Below are 20,727 nucleotides of genomic sequence, written 5' to 3' on the forward strand. Positions count from 1 at the left end.
CTTGGGAACTATCAATATTTAATGATGTACCTGTATCGTGTGACAATCCTGTGGTAAATGCCCATCTCAAAAGTCTGCATATACATGCATGCCATACAAGCACTATGGAGGCAGCCCATGGCAAGGTTCCTCTGCCCTCTGTAATCCTTCTCACTAAACATAAATGCCCTAAATCTGATGCAGAAAGATACAAGCTTCACAGAATCTGCTTTTGATACTGGTAGTTATTTGTCACCCTTCTAACAGCTTTTCTGATACCTTTTATTGGCATACTGATAAATTTCCAGTGAAAGAGGGAGAGGCTGAAAAATTACCATTTTTAGAAACGATACTATAGAGGTATGACTAGAGTGTAAACTTTTCAGCATACCATAATTCCACAAACAAGAATGATTTTATTCACAGTCTGAAGTAATCACTGGGTACTTTTTAAGGATCAGAATATGAAGAAGCAAGTACTTGAAAGAAGAGACAAGTTATATTATTGAGGCATTCAAGAACTTGTGTTACCCTAAATGTTTATGATATCACTCTAAAAGGCCAGTATCATAATGGAAAGATATAAAGGGACTAAAGACAGCACAGTGGAGAACAAGATGTGTATTACATTCTTACATTCAAGGAAGGCATCATATGTAAATAGATGCTTATAGATGATGGGAATAAGTTGAAGGAATAAATACAGGGAAAGTACTGAAACAAAACGCAGCATAAGTGTCCATGAGGACAGCATGCTATACAGTGTGTCTTGTACTGGATGTCCAGCCATTTACTATGGAGAAACAGGGAGAAGTATGGCCAAAAGGATCAATGAACATAAAGCTGACATATTTCATCACAGAACATCAAATGTATCTGTTGTCCACACAGATAAGTATGGATACCTATCAAGGGGGCAAAGAGCTGAGGTGATTCATAAAAAGGATTACACAAACGAGTAAGGCAAGCCTTAGACTTTGCCCACACCTGCAAAGAAGTGATCAATAACCATGACAGTGTCATAAGTTGGGCAACAACAGCTGTGAACATGGTGATGGAGTTGGGGGACAGGGCCAATGACTAGGAGAGCCAGCTGGCCATGGGGGTACATGGTGTGGCATTCAGTGACATAGGGAATGGGCCTCTGGATATAAAGAAATGTCTCTGTAACTCACTCAGTATCTTAGATTAAGGTCTTTGTGTAAGACAAAACATCTGAGAAATAAATCTTATAAAAGTTTTCAACTGTGTTACCACCCCAATCCATATTCTATTTATTTTGCTTATACTTATCCCTGGACCTCTTTCTAAGGAAGAATCCTGGCCTTTTCCAGGATCTTTTTCCCAAGACTCCTGCACCCTAAGGCTGTGCTGCTTCCCGTTGCAGAGAAATGTGGACTCCTTTGGAGTGAGAAGTTCTTAGGTATGATTATACTTCCAATGATGCAGCCTTGCCAAGGGTGACTTTTCACTCACAGTGAATAATAATGAAATAATGATATAAAATATATGGAAATGAATCAGGTAATTCTACCAAAAACTGATGCTTTGTAGTGATAATTACAATGAATATCTCTGTCCTCTAGCACATAAAAATCTTACATATTTTGCATAGTCTTCAATTCTATAAATCACAGAACAATTTGTGAAGTGCTAGTGCAATAGCTTAAAATGGCAGAGGGCAACCTCTTGAACTTATTAAGTGTAACAACTTACTTAATTGATGAGGGCAAGAGAATAAAATGGAGTGCATCAAAATGAACAGGCAGTACTGCACTAAAAGTTGGTGTCTTCGTGGATCTGATCAGGCATGGCAAAACGGACCTTCTCATAGCGCATCTCAAGGGCAGATTTGAGCTCCAAAAAGTGATCATAGTCCTTGGTTTCAGCCATTACCTTCACCTGAAACAAGTAATGACATATATATATCAAATACATTTATACTTAAAAGCAATCTGGAAGTACAGCTTATTTCAATATTTCCATACTCTTTAGGATTACATCTAGCAATTACCATATTTTGGGGGTTCTTAATTCTAGTGACTAAATTTTAAATATCTTAAAAAGAGGAAAAATTATAGCTACTAAAAACGAGTTCAGATTTTCTAATACATAAAGCGGTTAAAAGGGTTTACTCTTATGAGTTTCTTATATCATGTTACACCAAAGACCTTTCCTTACAAAAAAGTTTTTAAGGTATGAAAAATTACCTCTCTATCAGAGATAAAGCATGGTTGACTTTAAGAGAGAGCACTTGCTCACATAATTGTTAAAGCACCATTTTACTCCTAAGTAGTGTGTATACACCCAACAACCATACAGTAACCCAGCAAAAGGACACATATGCAGTGAAAGAGTGCATAGTCTTATAATTATCTACAACAGGTGTTCAAGATTTTTCAGGTGGTGGTAATAATTATGGTGATGGCCTTCATGACCTTCGCAGCTGATAGATCTAGTCTGAATAACCAAGTTAACCAGTCCACCTAGGCCTAAGAAGTTGTCATTGTGCTGGGGCCTACAAACCACCATCCCTTACAACTCGTTAATCACTGGAGGTACAATCTCAGGACCAGGAAATTATATGGAGGGTCAAAAGGCCCTTCCTATATTTTTCTTGGTTTATTGTACATCACGACCAATCTTTGTAACCTCTTAACAATGCCCTATAAGCATTAAAAATAGCATACTAAAAAAAAGTGATGATGTAACCTTCCATCTGAAATGTCCTATTCTAAAGGTGGCATACCAGAGCCACCACAAAAGGCAGGTCAACCAGATCTAAGTTCTTGTTTAAGAATTATTTGTATCTAATTATCTAGACCTTTTTGCTAGTCTCATCCAAAGATTGAGAAAAGTACCAACACCTTGATCCAATGTGAAATGTTCCTCTCATGTCTTGAATGGACTAATGTTTGTCACTTGAATATAGCTTGACCAATTACAAGTTAAAGGTCATCTGTTAAACATTCCGTACTCAATTTTATGCACCTGTTCGTGCAAGTCTTAACAATATTTTATATTAAAAAAGTTTGATGTTGGATGTCTTCTTAAATGCAACAACTGTGAGATTCCAGACTCATATGTGAGAAATAAGACTTTGCTTTACGTTGTTTCTTGCACAAGGAATATTTTACCCTGTATCTGGCCACTAAGGCATTAAACCCTGAACTTTTTTTTTCTAAATCTGCACTAAGACATACAAATTTATGGTCCTGGTACTAAATCCTTAACTTTGACAAAGCACCTGCCCATATTTGAAAATTAAGCATTCACACGCTGTGTTGCTCACAATAAAATGAATTTTCAAATAAATGGGCGGCTGAGGTTGTGACACCTTGGCTTTCTGATGGTGTTAACACAAACTTTGTTTCATCCACTCAAGTTCTGTTTGATTCCCAACAGGACTCTGAAGCCTAAGAACTTTCAACAAAACAAGAACAGAAAAGGTTTCACTTTATCCAGAATTACAGTGTTAAGCCAATCTACTGTTTATTTTAGAAAAACTAACATTCTCCTACATCTTACCTAAGGATCTGTTGAATAAGATAAACAATGGCAGCTGAAACATTACTTATGTATTGTATGAAGCCAAAGCTTTGCTAAAATCTTATGCTCGACAATCGTATCCAAAAATGCAAGGCCAGCTTATCCAAAAATCTATTAAACCTGGTCAATAACACAGTCTAAGATCTGCATAAAGCACAATTAATCATAGTAATATAAATCTATTAAACCTGGTCAATAACATGAGCTAAGATCTGCAGCATAATTAATCACAGTAATATAAATTGCTGCACTAGTATGAATTGCCCTGTAGATGGCTCAAAGGAAAAAGTATCACAATTCATGAAATCTAACACACACAAAAGAAAGGGATACAGTAGCAGTATCTCAGAAGGCCAAAAGTCATCATGAGTTGAAAACACCTTAGGCTGATGAAAGCAGGAGCAATGGTTACTGGGTGTGTACTGTAGAGTTGTGAACATGTAAGTAATGTAGGATGGAGGACAGATGTCACCTGCACCACAGTGCCAATGACACCTTAGGCCTAGGATAGTTGCTTAGGTAACACCTTTATTTTTTTGAGTAAAACGGTGTTTTTACCTCTGTCTGGGCAAGTGCTCTCATTAATGATCTAACGAATCTGTCCAGAGGTGAGAAAATTGCAAATATTCACCAAATCCTAAACATTCAATAACAATGTTATCAAATTTAGAAAAAATAATGCTATAAAGTTTGAAATGTTAACTGTTAAAAGCTAACATTTTCAAATCAAAATTCTTAATTCTAAGTCATAACTGATTGCCATAATCAATACCATTACTGACTATAATTTCAGCAATAACTAATAAAAATATCTTCACTGGCAGTAATTCTACAAAATTTTTAAAGTAGTTCATAAATGAATTATTTTCAAACAAAGTTATCTACTCTGGTTTGTTAGCGTGAGTTATTTAAGACTGCCTTCAAAGGTCATCTCGTCAGAGACAGTAAACAAAGAACATAGCAGGGATCATCAATAAAATACAAATGCACAGGTTGACATGTACATACTATAATGCAAGTCACTTGAGTTGTCGTAAGTAAAATACCATTCACAGCATTCATCATTGCTAAATATCTTTCCTAAAACCATTCCTAAAACATACAAATACTGTTCCTAAGAACTTGCAGTAATCATAAATTCACTGTGACTTGACATCATATCACATGAATGACCTTTACTATTTTCTTTCATGTACAATGAAAGTCTAATTATCAAACCAAGTTGGGACTTGCAGCAAGAAGGATCACGGGAAAAGTTGGATACTTGAATGTTCTTAATAAAACTGTGGTAGGGGTGGTGGATGAGGTTACAGCATAGGGGATGGCAGAAGTGGTTGCACAAATGATTGAAGAGGTGGTGGTAGTTGTGGTTGCAAAGGTTTCACAGATTTGGTGGAAGAACTGGAGGCAGAGGTCATGGCAGAGGAAATTGTAGAGGAGGTGGTGGTGGTGGTGATGGTGATATAGAAAACGGAAGAGGGAATGGTATAGATGGTTGCAAACAGTGTTGCAGAGATGAAGCCTTTTGAAGGCAGATATATTTGCAAGTGTGGTGGCATAGGGGTTGGCAGGGATAGTGAATGAGGTGGTAGTACGAGTGGTGGTAATAATGATGGCAATGGCAGCTTTGGGGATGGGTGAGGTGGTTGCAAGGGGGAGGGGGGTGACAGAGATGATGGCACAGGTGATAAGATACTGTAGTGGTGGTGGTAAAGGGGTTAGAAGAGATGGAAGAGGTATTTGCAGCAGGGAAGGGAGAGGTAGTAGTGGTGGAAGCAAAAGGGGGTGGCAGAGGTAGTTGTGGCAGAAGGGATAGCAAAGGTGGTTGTAAAGGTGGTGGCAGAAGGGGTGATAAAACAGGTTGCTGCAGTGGTGGAAGAGATGGTAACATGGGTGGTGACAGTGGTGGTGGTGGCACAGACGGTGGCACTTGAGACAACACAAGATGTCATGTGGACTATTTCAGTAAGAAGTAATGCTCTTAACTGGGTGAAACCGTATCCCAACACCTCATTACCATTTAACAATGTCCCCTTGTACCTATAACATTTGGGACATGCTTTACAAAAGATTATTAAACTCCCCTGTTTATACACGTAATACTTCCAGTACTTAATATCTTATCAACCAAATTACTAAAAATACTACAAAATGCAATATACTTTATTTAATCTTTAAAAACTAAACTACAAAACAAAACAAAAAAAATAAGACATCAAATCACTGGGTAGAATGACCCATCAACCACAACAGTAGGACTATAATCATTGTCAAACTGATATCCCATTCAACTGAAACTTTAAATATCTAAACATATTGGAAAAAATCCTTATAAACACAAAAAATATGTAAAATTACAACTCATGAGAAGTAGTAAAGACTACTGCACTACCAAGCACTAGGGCAATCTACAGAAAAATCAAAGTACTTACAGATTATGTCAAGAAATGCAAATAAAAGAAAAGAAGGCACAAACCAAATGTCATGAAGTGAAACAACTGCAGTCTGTTTCAAACAATGAGCAACAGGTCCACACTATAGAAGTGAGAGGGTTGGTTGGTATTGGGAAGTGCTACCTCATCACTATGCCACAGGCATCAGGTACCTACATGAGTTACTATATGGTTGCTGGGTCTCTACAATAAAGCATTAACCAAATAAATATAATAGTGGTCAAACTGGGTGATATGCATGCATGAAAGTCTCCTATGAGCATGTGCTTTCTTTAAAGCTCTCAGGGCTTCATTTGATAAGAAAAATCTTCCGTCACTGAGGTTAATGTGGATGCTGACAAATGCTTTAACATATACACAGACAACACCAAAGCAAGTGGTGAGTCAGACTTCTGTGACACAGGAGGACAGAAACCTTTTACCTACAGTTTATACCTTGATTTGCAATTTACAAAAGTTCTTTAGTATAAAGTGAAATTTGAGAAAACACCACACATGTAAAAGACAACAATGTGGACAAATAGTGCTTAGGTAAAAAAAATAACGTATCAATGCCACATGCATAGAAAAATGAACAGTATTATTACAAACGATTTAAATGAGAAAACCTGATACTGATGCATAAGACAATTATTTCTGCATAAATAAATAGTACAATTCCAAACAGAGCTCTGATGTCCACAGAAAAATCTTACTTCAATCATAATGACAGAAAGTGCTCAGGCCTTAAGAAAATTAGGGTTCTATCAGAAATGAATCATATACAATATCATTAAAAAACATGTCGGTGCCAATATGCAGTCTTTGATTAAAATAAGTTAACACCACCTCCATCTCCCTTGTAGAATTACATTCTGCAAGCAAGATGATCTCTTTGCCTAATGTCAGTGACTTAATCCTGTCAACTCTGTCTGAACTCTAGATGATATATATATATAGGGGATAGGGGAGAAAAAATACTTTCCACGTTTTCCCCTGTGTGTCATAGAAGGCAACTAAAAGGGGAGGGAGCAGGGGGCTGGAAATCCTTCCCTCTCATTTTTTTTCTTTAATTTTCCAAAAGAGAAACAGAGAAGGGGGGCCAAGTGAGGATATTCCCTCAAAGGGTCAGTCCTCTGTTCTTAAACCTGACTCACTAATGCGGGAAATGGCAAATAGTATGAAAAAAAATATATTTTTTTTTTTTTTTTTCAAAAGAAGGAACAGAGAAGGGGGCCAGGTGAGGCTGTTCCCTCTAAGGCCCAGTCCTCTGTTCTTAACGCTACCTCGCTAACGCGGGAAATGGCGAATAGTATGAAGAAGAAGAAGATATATATATATATATATATATATATATATATATATATATATATATATATATATATATATATATATATATATATATTTTTTTTTTTTTTTTGCTTTGTCGCTGTCTCCCGCGTTTGCGACATAGCGCAAGGAAACAGATGAAAGAAATGGCCCAACCCACCCCCATACACATGTATATACATACACATCCACACACGCAAATATACATACCTACACAGCTTTCCATGGTTTACCCCAGACGGTTCACATGCCCTGATTCAATCCACTGACAGCACGTCAACCCCGGTATACCACATCTATCCAATTCACTCTATTCCTTGCCCTCCTTTCACCCTCTTGCATGTTCAGGCCCCGATCACACAAAATCTTTTTCACTCCATCTTTCCACCTCCAATTTGGTCTCCCACTTCTCCTCGTTCCCTCCACCTCCGACACATATATCCTCTTGGTCAATCTATCCTCACTCATTCTCTCCATGCGCCCAAACCATTTCAAAACACCCTCTTCTGCTCTCTCAACCACGCTCTTTTTATTTCCACACATCTCTCTTACCCTTACGTTACTTACTCGATCAAACCACCTCACACCACACATTGTCCTCAAACATCTCATTTCCAGCACATCCACCCTCCTACGCACAACTCTATCCATAGCCCACGCCTAGCAACCATACAACATTGTTGGAACCACTATTCCTTCAAACATACCCATTTTTGCTTTCCGAGATAATGTTCTCGACTTCCACACATTCTTCAAGGCTCCCAGGATTTTCGCCCCCTCCCCCACCCTATGATCCACTTCCGCTTCCATGGTTCCATCTGCTGCCAGATCCACTCCCAGATATCTAAAACACTTTACTTCCTCCAGTTTTTCTCCATTCAAACTTACCTCCCAATTGACTTGACCCTCAACCCTAATGTACCTAATAACCTTGCTCTTATTCACATTTACTCTTAACTTTCTTGTTTCACACACTCCACCAAACTCAGTCACCAGCTTCTGCAGTTTCTCACATGAATCAGCCACCAGCGCTGTATCATCAGCGAACAACAACTGACTCACTTCCCAAGCTCTCTCATCCACAACAGACTGCATACTTGCCCCTCTTTCCAAAAGTCTTGCATTCACCTCCCTAACAACCCCATCCATAAACAAATTAAACAACCATGAAGACATCATACACCCCTGCCGCAAACCTACATTCACTGAGAACCAATCACTTTCCTCTCTTCCTACACGCACACATGCCTTACATCCTCGATAAAAACTTTTCACTGCTTCTAACAACTTGCCTCCCACACCATATATTCTTAATACCTTCCACAGAGCATCTCTATCAACTCTATCATATGCCTTCTCCAGATCCATAAATGCTACATACAAATCCATTTGCTTTTCTAAGTATTTGTCACATACATTCTTCAAAGCAAACACCTGATCCACACATCCTCTACCACTTCTGAAACCACACTGCTCTTCCCCAATCTGATGCTCTGTACATGCTTTCACCCTCTCAATCAATACCCTCCCATATAATTTACCAGGAATACTCAACAAACTTATACCTCTGAAATTTGTACAATGGCACTATGCACGCATTCCGCCAATCCTCAGGCACCTCAACATGAGTCATACATACATTAAATAACCTTACCAACCAGTCAATAATACAGTCACCCCCTTTTTTAATAAATTCCACTGCAATACCATCCAAACCTGCTGCCTTGCCGGCTTTCATCTTCCGCAAAGCTTCTACTACCTCTTCTCTGTTTACCAATTCATTTTCCCTAACCCTCTCACTTTGCACACCACCTCGACCAAAACACCCTATATCTGCCACTCTATCATCAAACACATTCAACAAACCTTCAAAATACTCACTCCATCTCCTTCTCACATCATCACTACTTGTTATCACCTCCCCATTTGCGCCCTTCACTGAAGTTCCCATTTGCTCCCTTGTCTTACGCACTTTATTTACCTCCTTCCAGAACATCTTTTTATTCTCCCTAAAATTTAATGATACTCTCTCACCCTAACTCTCATTTGCCCTCTTTTTCACCTCTTGCACCTTTCTCTTGACCTCCTGTCTCTTTCATTTATACATCTCCCACTCAATTTCATTTTTTCCCTGCAAAAATTGTCCAAATGCCTCTCTCTTCTCTTTCACGAATAATCTTTCACTAATAATATATATATATATATATATATATATATATATATATATATATATACATACATGAGTCTCAAATAATAAGATTGTTATCTGAAGGAGACCAAATTCCATAAACAAATTTCCCCAAGTTGTGCTCTCACAAATATAAATCTCAACTCCAGAAGAAGAAACAGTGAAAATGAATTACTAATACTGTTCTTCCTTTAGGTAGTGCATTATGAATATACTGCAGAGGAAATATAGAAATATTTGATATAACACCACTATAACCACCATGTGGAGGTTGGGATTTTTTGAGGCTCGCCACTACTATTCTCAAATGTCTAATTATAATCTGTACCAACAAAATACTTTACGTCATAAAAAAATAATAACAATAATAGTAATAATAATAATGCTAATAATAATAATAATAATAATAATAATAATAATAATAATAATAATAATAACAATAATTTTTTTTTTTTCTTCTTCATACTATTTGCCATTTCCCGCGTTAGCGAGGTAGCGTTAAGAACAGAGAACTGGGCCTTAGAGGGAATATCCTCACCTGACCCCCTTCTCTGTTCTTTCTTTTGGAAAATTAAAAAAAAACAAGAAAGGGGAGTATTTTCAGCCATCCGCTCCCTCCCCTTTTAGTCGCCTTCTACGACACGCAGGGAATACGTGGGAAGTATTCTTTCTCCCCTATCCCCAGGGATAAATAATAATAATAACAATAATAATAATAATAATAATAATAATAATAATCACGGGGGCATTCAAGGGTGTGTGGAGAAAGGTCACTGTCTGGAAGGACAAAGATGGGTATGTTTGAACATAAAGAAGTCCAAGTATAGATATAAGCCATATGAGAAAGTTTGGAAGAGAGTGTTTGCATTGAAAATGAAATGTCTGACAACAAAGTATGGTGTGAAGAGGGTTGGTTGAGTAAGAAATCACAGGGTAAGAGAGAAATGAGGTTGAGAGAAAATGCTGAGATGAGTTTGAAAAAGGGGATATATAGGTAAAATATGGAGAGGACAAACAGAAGGGGAAGAAAGATATGGAGATGGAAGGATGGAGTGAATAAGTCTTTGATTGCTCAGGGCCTTAATATGCAGGGAGGTTGAAAGGCACACACAGGAAGAGTGAACTGGAGCAATGTGGTATGCAGGGATCTATGTGCTATCACTGTACTGAGCCATGACTTATATAGTAGCTGGGGTAAACACCCAAAGGTTTGTGGAGCCCAGTTGTGGATAGGGAACTGTAGTTTCACCTTATTACACATGACAGCTTGAGAAGGGATGTGAGTAAATAAGACCTTTTCTTCATCTGTTCCAGGTATTATCTCACTATCACAGGAAAAGGCTTATCAGCATACAAAAAAAAAATCATTATAATGAAAACAAATATTGAAAGCAAAATAAAAAATATAAGAAAATATTTACATATCAAAACTATCAAATGCAACAGTAGTATTAGCTGCAAGTGAAAACTACTCTTCAGTCAATCCAAAGAGAATTTAACTCTCTTATTCCTATTATTGTAAATATCTATCCTAATCCAATAGCAAGATGCCTTTCAATTTCTGCACACAGGCACCCTTCTGACAGACAAACTTCCTTTAATTCATCAACCCTACTTTTGGTCTCTCTTTACACTTACTTATTTTCACATAATTATTGTGATGTCCTTTTTGTATTTCTGTCAACATCTATTCTCTCAGCATGTCCACCTCATATCTCTAACTTCCCTGGTCATTATGCTGCATCTATCAAATTCCTTAATCCTCCATTCTATCTGACTCTATTCCTAATGAGTTTACTTCCAGATGCTTATATTGTACTAGATACTGATACATTAGATATATTTAACTGAGAAATATTCTCTACACTTTCTTTTCAAATTCAGTGTATTTCTGGCTTTTATGATGTCATTCCTGCCAAGTGTTCACTCCAGTACTTAAATATTTTAATCGTAACCTTTATCATTTGTAAAAATTATCATAAATAACATTCTTGGTAAATTAGCTTTATCTTGTTCACAGCAATAAAGTTCAGATTGACAAAATAATTAGAAGACTACAAAAAAGATATTTCCCAAATTTCAAGTCATTTTGGTACTTTGATGACTTCTGTTTAGTTCACGGCACCAATATGATGATGTGTTAACTATAAAAGTAATATCACTTTCATGAAGAGAGATTAGCTAGCATAAGTGCATCACACAAAGAGTAAGTAAAGGAATCTTAATTATCTAAAGACAGTGTAACAGAACAAGAAAATAATAACATATTACAAGTAATAGAATCCCCCTTCCCAGCAGTATAGTTCATAATGCTGATATTTCATTAGCTATTGTCAAAAATAATCATAAACAGTTTCAGGTATCGGCACAAGAATTCTAAAATTTTTGATGACCATGCACACCTTTACCTGTTCTCAGTAAATTTATGAAGTGTGACTCCCTGGCAACTGGGAATCTTTATGTGTATCTCAATCAATCATATTTGTATTTGTACAGTATGCTGAGTAATTAGCATTCCTGGCTATGAGCATGTGGTCTCACATTAATAGTCGTAATAGCTATAACCAACTCAACTGGTTAAGCTCCCCTTTAAGATTAGTAGATAAGGAGGCACCTGTCAGAGGCTGTGAAAGGTAAGATGAGGACTCTAGTAGCAAAAGTTCCAAGGGTTAAGTGAATGAATTTCCTCTCTGCAAGCTCAACAGCCAAAGTCTAAGGATCCTAGCCCTTTAACTATACTGTACCATTATGCATAACCCCCGCAACCCTTTACCTTTTCACCTTTATTAAACTATGCTAATAATAACTGGATATTTAAAAAATCATGTAATGGAAAACCACACACATCAAGTGTGAGGGAGAATGAAATTATAGAGATATTAATGATTTCACCTCCAGCTTTGAGAGATACGTCAAAGAAATTCAGTTCTATTTCGTCAAACAAACTCAGCTCCGTCTTGAAGGGCTAATTACAAGAAAACATGCCAAATGAAAGTGAAAAGAAAAATTCAATAAAGTAAACAGTTTAAAGGCACGATCAGGCACTGAATATACACATCAAATAAAAATGCAACTACATCATTCACTATGTCCTTAATAAAGCTACAGCATCAAGAACCTAAACATAACTATAAAAAGTAACTACAGAAAGCAGGACTACACAGAATAACTGATGCCTAAATTTCATACATACTGAATAGAAATATACAAGGATGAGGAGAAGTACTGTAAGACTTATAGGCTGCTATCATTGGAGGCTGACTGAGTGCCGAAGCGTAGTATCTTGTACCGCTGAAAGAGGGCAGTGCGCAGCTCTTCTGAGTGGTCTCTGTCTCTTGTCTCACACAGCACCTTCACCTGTCAGACACCACTGCATACTGCATCTATACCAACATTATTAAGCATGGATGCAGTTGTTTCCTTCCCATCCACACCAACATGGTTCAATGAAGCTGTATCTCTTTAAAATGTCCTTTTGCTCCTTGAATATGATGCTGTTCTAATCATATACTAAGTTATAGTTTAGATAATCATAATAATCTACCTGAATACATCGGTAAGACTTTTCATGTATTGGCAACAAAAGGCACCAACCACAATCACAATAACTGTCTATTACCATTTCCACACATTAATTTGTCTGAACAAATCTGTAAGCATTTCTACACACAAAACAGTGATCTGCAACATTAAACAGCTGACTTAGCTAAAACCAATTCATCTGAAGACAGGTTTAACTATGAGTAATCAAGAAAAAATCTATACAGTTTTTGAAGTAATTTTGGCCACAGGGTTTAGAGCTGCAAGCAAGCAAGCAAATACATCAGTATGCATGTATTTATGTAGATCAACCAAAATCTAATCAATTCAGGATTGTGACCATGAATAATAAAAAATTCATCTCTAACTTCCTGATGTATCATAGTTACAAAATTCAGCAGTCTGAATAAGTATTCATCTAATTAGGCAGTAAGGAAGAGGAGCCCTATACTCAAGGTGTCCCATCTCTCAAACTTTCTTTAATTTCATATAAAACCTGGATACTCTCCATTCAGACTTACTTTGTTCTTCCACTGCACAATTTCTGAAAATGAAAATGTTTTCTCTAACATATTTCTTGCAGGGTTTCTCACTAATCTTTTGCAGCTAGCTTTTAAGAACTGTTCAATCAATACTGACAATGTCATTTTCAATCAGGATTTTGGAAAGCTGTATCATGTTTCCTCCTCTTTCCTCTCCCTTCCACTGTAGGCAAATCTACACTCTTTATACATTCCTTGTCATTCAGCTCCCTCATTCCAGGCAACTTTGCTACTGAACCCCCTCTAAATCTTTTTTCTATGTTTCTTCAAGAGTGCTTACCAAAATTCAAATGCATGTTGACTTATGTCTAATACATAAATAGTTTACTGAACCTTTCTTTATCAATGTGCTTAAATGCAATCTCCATATCAACCAAGAAATTATTTGCTTCCTTAGCCATTCTAATGTGTATTATGGCAACAGGATTAGGGTGGGCATCAAATTGACCTAACAAGTCCCTTTCACACATATTCAAGTACTTTGTTGCCTTTAAAACTACATTATATCTAAGAATCTTTCCATTTTGTTTTATTCCCACTAATTTGCATTCTGTCAGGATGAACTTCATTTACCATGTATCTGACCAACTCTGGAGCTTGTATAAGTCACTTAGTCAGTTGTTGAAATCATTGTTATTCATCCTCTCAATATCACCTACAAACATATTCAAGTGTCTCCGGTCCTACTGTTATGTCATTTACATATATCAAGAATGACAAAGACCCAATCCACTTAGGAAAGGTACCTATGACATACGTCCTCTGTTCCTTTACACTCAGATTACTTTTGATCCACTAAAGGCATCTTATCCCTATGATGACCAGAAAATCAAGTTTCTTGACAATTCTTTGTAGGAGAGATTTACATTCCTTATGGCAGTCCAAGAACACAAAAACCAGCTGCCTATATCTCAATGTCAAACCAAAGGTTCACAGTAACACATGAGATCAAAAGATTAGCCATGTGTTACCTCTTTCTACTGAACCTTGTTGCCCTCACTTAGGTAGCATCTCTTTTCCAAGAAATCATCCATTCGCTTTCTGATTAATTTTTGTAGCATTTTACAAATACCACTCATCAAAGATACATTTTCCTAATCTCCTTTTTAAATCGAATGTATGGCAGTTTCTCTGTTTCAATACTGCACTCTCTTCCAGTGAATTTCTGAATATTTCAGGTCTGTAGTGTCTCTGATTTCAACAGGTTTCTGTGGATCAATATCTTTTAATAGCTCACAAATGTCTTTTCTGACAGTTTCACAGCTCTCATGGAAAAGAGCTTTTGAAGAAAAAATAGAGTATATGAAAGCATATGGAAAGTTTTCAAATGTACTTCCATTGAAGAACACAATATCCCTACCCTATAGTATATGGGATGGGAAGGAGGCAAAAGAGCATCAAGAATGTTAGACAAGGCATAAGTTGGATACTTGTATCTTGATCCATTTAAGGTAAATATATACGGAGTGTGCAAGAACATGTGAGAAACCTTTGCAGATATTCAAAAAATTTATGGAAGATCAGTGCCATATAAAGTATATCAAAATTTGCATCTATTTCTTGGTTTATGTGATACAGGGTATATTGTCCAAGACAAAGAAAGCGTGAGTGGACTGTGTTCCTGAGCATCAGAAATCATTTGACATTTGCATACAGAAGGATGGTAAAACTGGGAAAAGATTCTAAATCAAGTACTTGGGGGGTTTCAATGGATTAGAAATCATCTCAGAAGGTGAGGACATAGGATGCATGTTGTAGGGTCATTGTATTCCTAGTGTGCAAAAATTACTCACATGTGGGACTTGATTTATATTGTGAAATAAGTCTGTGGATGACACCAGTGTCAGGAAAGGAATGAGGATGGTCCATGATTTTGATATCCCACAAAATTCCTTAGACAACCTTCATATCTAGACAGGTTCATGGTTGATACATAGATATGCAGAGCAAATACAATAAATGAAATATAAAACTCTACTTGCCAGTAATGACATTAAAAGTTGAGACCACCTTTTCTTATTACTTCCACTTATTGGTAACTAACCCAAGTGGAAACAACTGTGTTGTCTCATTTTGCATGAGCCCCCTCTTTTCGCACATATAGTATTTTGGAGAATGGCATATCCACCTTGTTCCTAAAAAACCTCTCTAGAGAACTGTAAAAGTGATACATTATGACTTTCTTAATACATTAATTACATTGAAGTAGAGTGATAATAAAATGCTTTAAAAACACTTACATCAATTGTTAGATTCAACTCTAAACCACCAGTTTCATCACTTTATTAGGGGGAGGGGGTGATTATAGGTGCTTATGCACCTGGTCATGAGAATAAAGATCATGAGAGGAAAGTATTTTGGGAGCAGGTGAGTGAATGTGTCAGCAGCTTTGATGCATGAGACTGGGTTTTAGTGATGGGTGAATTAAAAGCAAAAGTGAGTAATGTGGCAGTTGAGGGTTTAATTAGTGTACAATGGGTGTTAAGTGTTGTAAATGTTAATGGTGAAGAGCTTGTGGACTTCTGTGCTGAAAAAAGATTGGTGATTGGGAATACATAGGAGAGACAGTCAAAGGGCATTATTGGATTACATGTTAATTGATAGGCATGGAAAAGAGAGACTATTGGATGTTAATGTGCTGAGAGGGGCAGCTGGAGGGATGTCTGATCACTGTCTTGAGGAGGCAAAGGTGAAGATTTGTAAAGGTTTTCAAAAAAGAAGAGAGAATATTGGGGAGAACAGAGTGGTGGAATTAAGTGAGCTTGGAAAGGAGACTTGTGTGACGAAGTACCAGGACAGACTGAGTGTAGAATGGCAAAAGGGGAGAGCGAATGACATGAGATGAGTAGGTGAGGAATGGGAGGTATTTAGGGAAGCAGAGATGGCTTGTGCAAAGATGCATGTGACATGAGAAAGGTGGGAGGTGGGCAGATTAGAAAGGGTAGTGAGTGGTGGGATGAAGAAGCAAAGTTGTTAGCGAAAGAGAAAAGAAAGGCCTTTGAACTATACTTGCAAGGAAGGTGTGCAAATGACAGGGAGATGTATAAGATAAAGCAGCAGAAGGTCAAGAGAAAGGTGCAAGGGTTGAAAAAGAGGGCAAATGAGAGTTGAGGTTAGAGTATATCATTAAATTTAAGGGAGAATAAAAAGATGTTTTGGAAGGAGGTAAATAAAGAGCGTAAGACAAGAGTACAAATGGGAACATCAGTGAAGGAGGTAGTGGGGAAGTAATAACAGATACTGATGAAGTGAGGAGATGGAGTGAATATTTTGAAGGTCTGTTGAATGTGTTTGACGATAGTGTGTTTTGGTCGGGGTGGTGTGCGTTGTTAGAGGGTCAGGGAAAAGCTGTTTGGTTAAGAGAGAAGAGGTAGTAAAAGCTTTGCAGAACATGAAATCCGGCAAGGCGGAGGGTTTGGATGGTATTGCAGTGGAATTTGTTACAAAAGGGAGTGACTGTGTTGTTGACTGGTTGGTAAGGATATTCACTCTATGTATGCACCATGGTGAAATGCTTCAGAATTGGATGAATGCATGCATAGTGCCACTTTACAAAGGGGATAAAGGTGAGTGTTCAAACTACAGAGGCATAAGTTTGTTGAGTATTCTTGCAAAATTATAAGAGAGGATATCGATTGAGAGGGTGAAAGCATGTACAGAGCATCAGATTGCGGAAGAGCAGTGTGGTTTCAGAAGTGGTAGAGGATGTGTGGATCAGGTGTTTGCTTTGAAGAATGTGTGAGAAATACTTAGAAAAACAGATGGATTTGAATGTAGCATTTATGGATCTGGAGATGGTATATGATAGAGTTGATAGAAATGCTTTGTGGAAGGTCTTAAGAATATATGGTGTGGGAGGTAAGTTGCTAGAAGCAGTGAAACGTTTTCACCGAGAATGTAAGGCATGTGTACAAGTAGGAAGAGAGGAGAGTGATTGGTTGCCAGTGAAGGTCAGTCTGAGGCAGGGGTGTGTGATGTCCCCATAATCTGTTTATGGATGAGGTGGTTAAGAAGGTAAATGCAAGAGTTTTGGAGAGAGGGGCAAGCATGTTGGTAATGAGAGGGTCTGGTAAGTGTGTAAGTTCTTTGCTGATGATACAGTTCTAGTGGCTGATTTGAGTGAGAAACTGCAGAGGTTGGTGACTGAGTCTGGAAAAGTGTATGAAAGGAGAAAGTTGAGAGTAATTGTGAATAAAAGCAAGGTCATTAGGCTCAGTAGGGTTGTGTGACAAGCTAATTCAGATGTAAGTTTGAATGGAGAAAAAGTGGAAGAAGTGAAGTGTTTTAGATATCTGTGAGTGGACATAGCAGTGAATGGAACCATGGAAGCAGAAGTGAGTAACAGGGTGGGGGAGGGAGCGAAGATTCTGGGAGCGATTAATAATGTGTGGAAGAGAGAAGGTTACCTCGAAGTAAAAGTAGTTATGTTTGAAGGAATAGTATTTCCAACAATGTTATATGGTTGTGAGGTATGGGCTATAAATAGGGTTGTACGGAGGGTAGATGTGTTGGAAATGAAATGTTTGAGGACAATATGTGGTGTGAGGTGGTTTGATCAAGTAAGTAAAGAAAGAATGGGAGAGATGTGGAAATGAAAGAGTGTGGTTGAGAGAGCAGAAGAGGGTGTGTTGAAATGGTTTGGACATTTGGATAAAATGAGTAAGGAAAGACTGACAGAAAGTATTCATGCCTCAAAGATGGAGGGAACAAAGTGAATCGGGAGACCAAACTGGAGGTGGAAGGTTGGAGTGAAAAACATTACGAGTGATCGGGGCCTGAACATACAGGAGGGTGAGAGGCGTGCAAGGAATAGAGTGAATTGAAATGATGTGGTATACCGGGGCTGATATGCTGTCAATGGACCAAACCAGGGCATGTGAAGCATCTGGGGTAAACCACGGAAAGGTCTGTGGGGCCTGGATGCAGATAGGGAGCTATGGTTTCAGTGCATTACACATGACAACTAGAGACTGGGTGAACAAATTCACCCTTTTTTGTCTGCTTTCTTGGCACTACCTCGCTGAAGTGGGGGTAGCGAAGCTGTTTCCTGTTGGGAAGGGTGAAGTTTGGAATGGATGAAGGTAAGCAAGTGTGAATATGCACATGTGTTTGTATGTATATCTCTGTGTATGTGTGTGTATATCTTTCTTTCTTTCATACTATTCGCCATTTCCCGCGTTAGCGAGGTAGCGTTAAGAACAGAGGACTGGGCCTTTGAGAGAATATCCTCATCTGGCCCCCTTCTCTGTTCCTTCATTGGGGAAAAAAAAAATGTGTGTGTATATGTATGCATATATTGATATGTATGCGCATTTATGTATATATATGTGTGTATATTAGCAGATGGGCCATTCATCATCTGTTTCCCAGAGCTACCTTGCTTATGTGGGAAATGGCGATTAAGTACAATAATACTATTTATTTATTTATCTATTCATTATACTTTTTTGCTGTCTCCCGTATTAGCGAGGTAGTGCAAGGAAATGGATGAAAAAATGGCCCAACCCACCAACATACACATGTATATACATACACATCTATACATGCACATATACATACCTATACATTTCAACTTATACATATATATGTATTGGAAAGGACCACAATTTTGCACATGATCAAGATATTACTATGAGCCCATGGGGAAAATGAAACACGAAAAGTTCCCAAGTGCACTTTCGTGTAATAATCACATCATCAAGGGAGACACAAGAGAGAAATATAAGTCAGTTGATATACATCGAAGAGACGAAGCTAGGATGCCATTTGGTAAACATGTGATTGTCCAAAAGACAAGGACAATCACATGTTTACCAAATGGCATCCTAGCTTCGTCTCTTTGATGTATATCGACTGACTGTTATATTTCTCTCTTGTGTCTCCCCTGATGATGTGATTATTACACGAAAGTGCACTTGGGAACTTTTTGTGTTTCATTTTCCCTGTGGGCTCATAGGGAAGTGAGTCAGTTGTTGTTCACTGATGATACAGTGCTGGTGGCTGATTCATGTGAGAAACTGCAGAAGCTGGTGACTGAGTTTGGAAAAGTGTGTGAAAGAAGAAAGTTGAGAGTAAATGTGAATAAGAGCAAGGTTATTAGGTACAGCAGGGTTGAGGGTCAAGTCAATTGGGAGGTAAGTTTGAATGGAGAAAAACTGGAGGAAGTGAAGTGTTTTAGATATCTGGGAGTGGATCTGGCAGCAGATGGAACCATGGAAGCGGAAGTGAATCATAGGGTGGGGGAGGGGGCGAAAATTCTGGGAGCCTTGAAGAATGTGTGGAAGTCGAGAACATTATCCCGAAAAGCAAAAATGGGTATGTTTGAAGGAATAGTGGTTCCAACAATGTTATATGGTTGCAAGGCGTGGGCTATGGATAGAGTTGTGCGCAGAAGGGTGGATGTGCTGGAAATGAGATGTTTGAGGCCAATATGTGGTGTGAGGTGGTTTGATCGAGTAAGTAATGTAAGGGTAAGAGAGATATGTGGTAATAAAAAGAGTGTGGTTGAGAGAGCAGAAGAGGGTGTTTTGAAATGGTTTGGTCACATGGAGAGAATGAGTGAGGAGAGATTGACAAAGAGGATATATGTGTCAGAGGTGGAGGTAATGAGGAGAAGTGGGAGACCAAATTGGAGGTGGAAAGATGGAGTGAAAAAGATTTTGAGTGATCGGGGCCTAAATATGCAAGAGGGTGAAAGGCGTGCAAGGAATAGAGTGAATTGGAACAATGTGGTATACCGGGGTCGACGTGCTGTCAATGGATTGAACCAGGGCATGTGAAGCGTCTGGGGTAAACCATGGAAAGTTCTGTGGGGCCTGGATGTGGAAAGGGAGCTGTGGTTTCGGTGCATTATTACATGACAGCTAGAGATTGAGTGTGAACGAATGGGGCCTTTGTTGTCTTTTCCTAGCGCAACCTCGCACACATGAGGGGGAGGGGGTTGTTATTTCATGTGTGGCGATGGGAATGAATAAAGGCAGACAGTATGAATTATGTACATGTGTATATATGTATATGTCTGTGTGTGTATATATATGTATATGTTGAGATGTATAGGCGTGTATATTTGCATGTGTGGACGTGTATGTATATACATGTGTATGTGGGTGGGTTGGGCCATTCTTTCGTCTGTTTCCTTGCGCTACCTCACTAACGCGGGAGACAGCGA

At 38.1% G+C, this 20,727-nt stretch overlaps 1 protein-coding gene across 6 annotated transcripts in view; it reads right to left on the bottom strand.

Moving 5' to 3' along the window:
* LOC139766194 (uncharacterized) overlaps positions 1-20,727 on the bottom strand; it is a 182,180-nt gene that overhangs the window by 8,816 nt on the left and 152,637 nt on the right. For 5 of the 6 annotated variants that reach the window (XM_071694475.1, XM_071694473.1, XM_071694476.1 and 2 more), the window contains one exon: positions 1,696-1,881. In XM_071694475.1, coding sequence (XP_071550576.1) covers positions 1,756-1,881 — 126 coding nt within the window. In that variant the 3' untranslated portion in view covers positions 1,696-1,755. Of the gene's footprint in view, positions 1-1,695; positions 1,882-12,670; positions 12,835-20,727 lie in introns of those variants that run through there. The other variant, XM_071694472.1, reaches the window with a different exon arrangement.

This window comes from Panulirus ornatus, chromosome 57 (genome assembly GCF_036320965.1).
Source record: "Panulirus ornatus isolate Po-2019 chromosome 57, ASM3632096v1, whole genome shotgun sequence".
Classification (NCBI taxonomy): domain Eukaryota; kingdom Metazoa; phylum Arthropoda; class Malacostraca; order Decapoda; family Palinuridae; genus Panulirus; species Panulirus ornatus.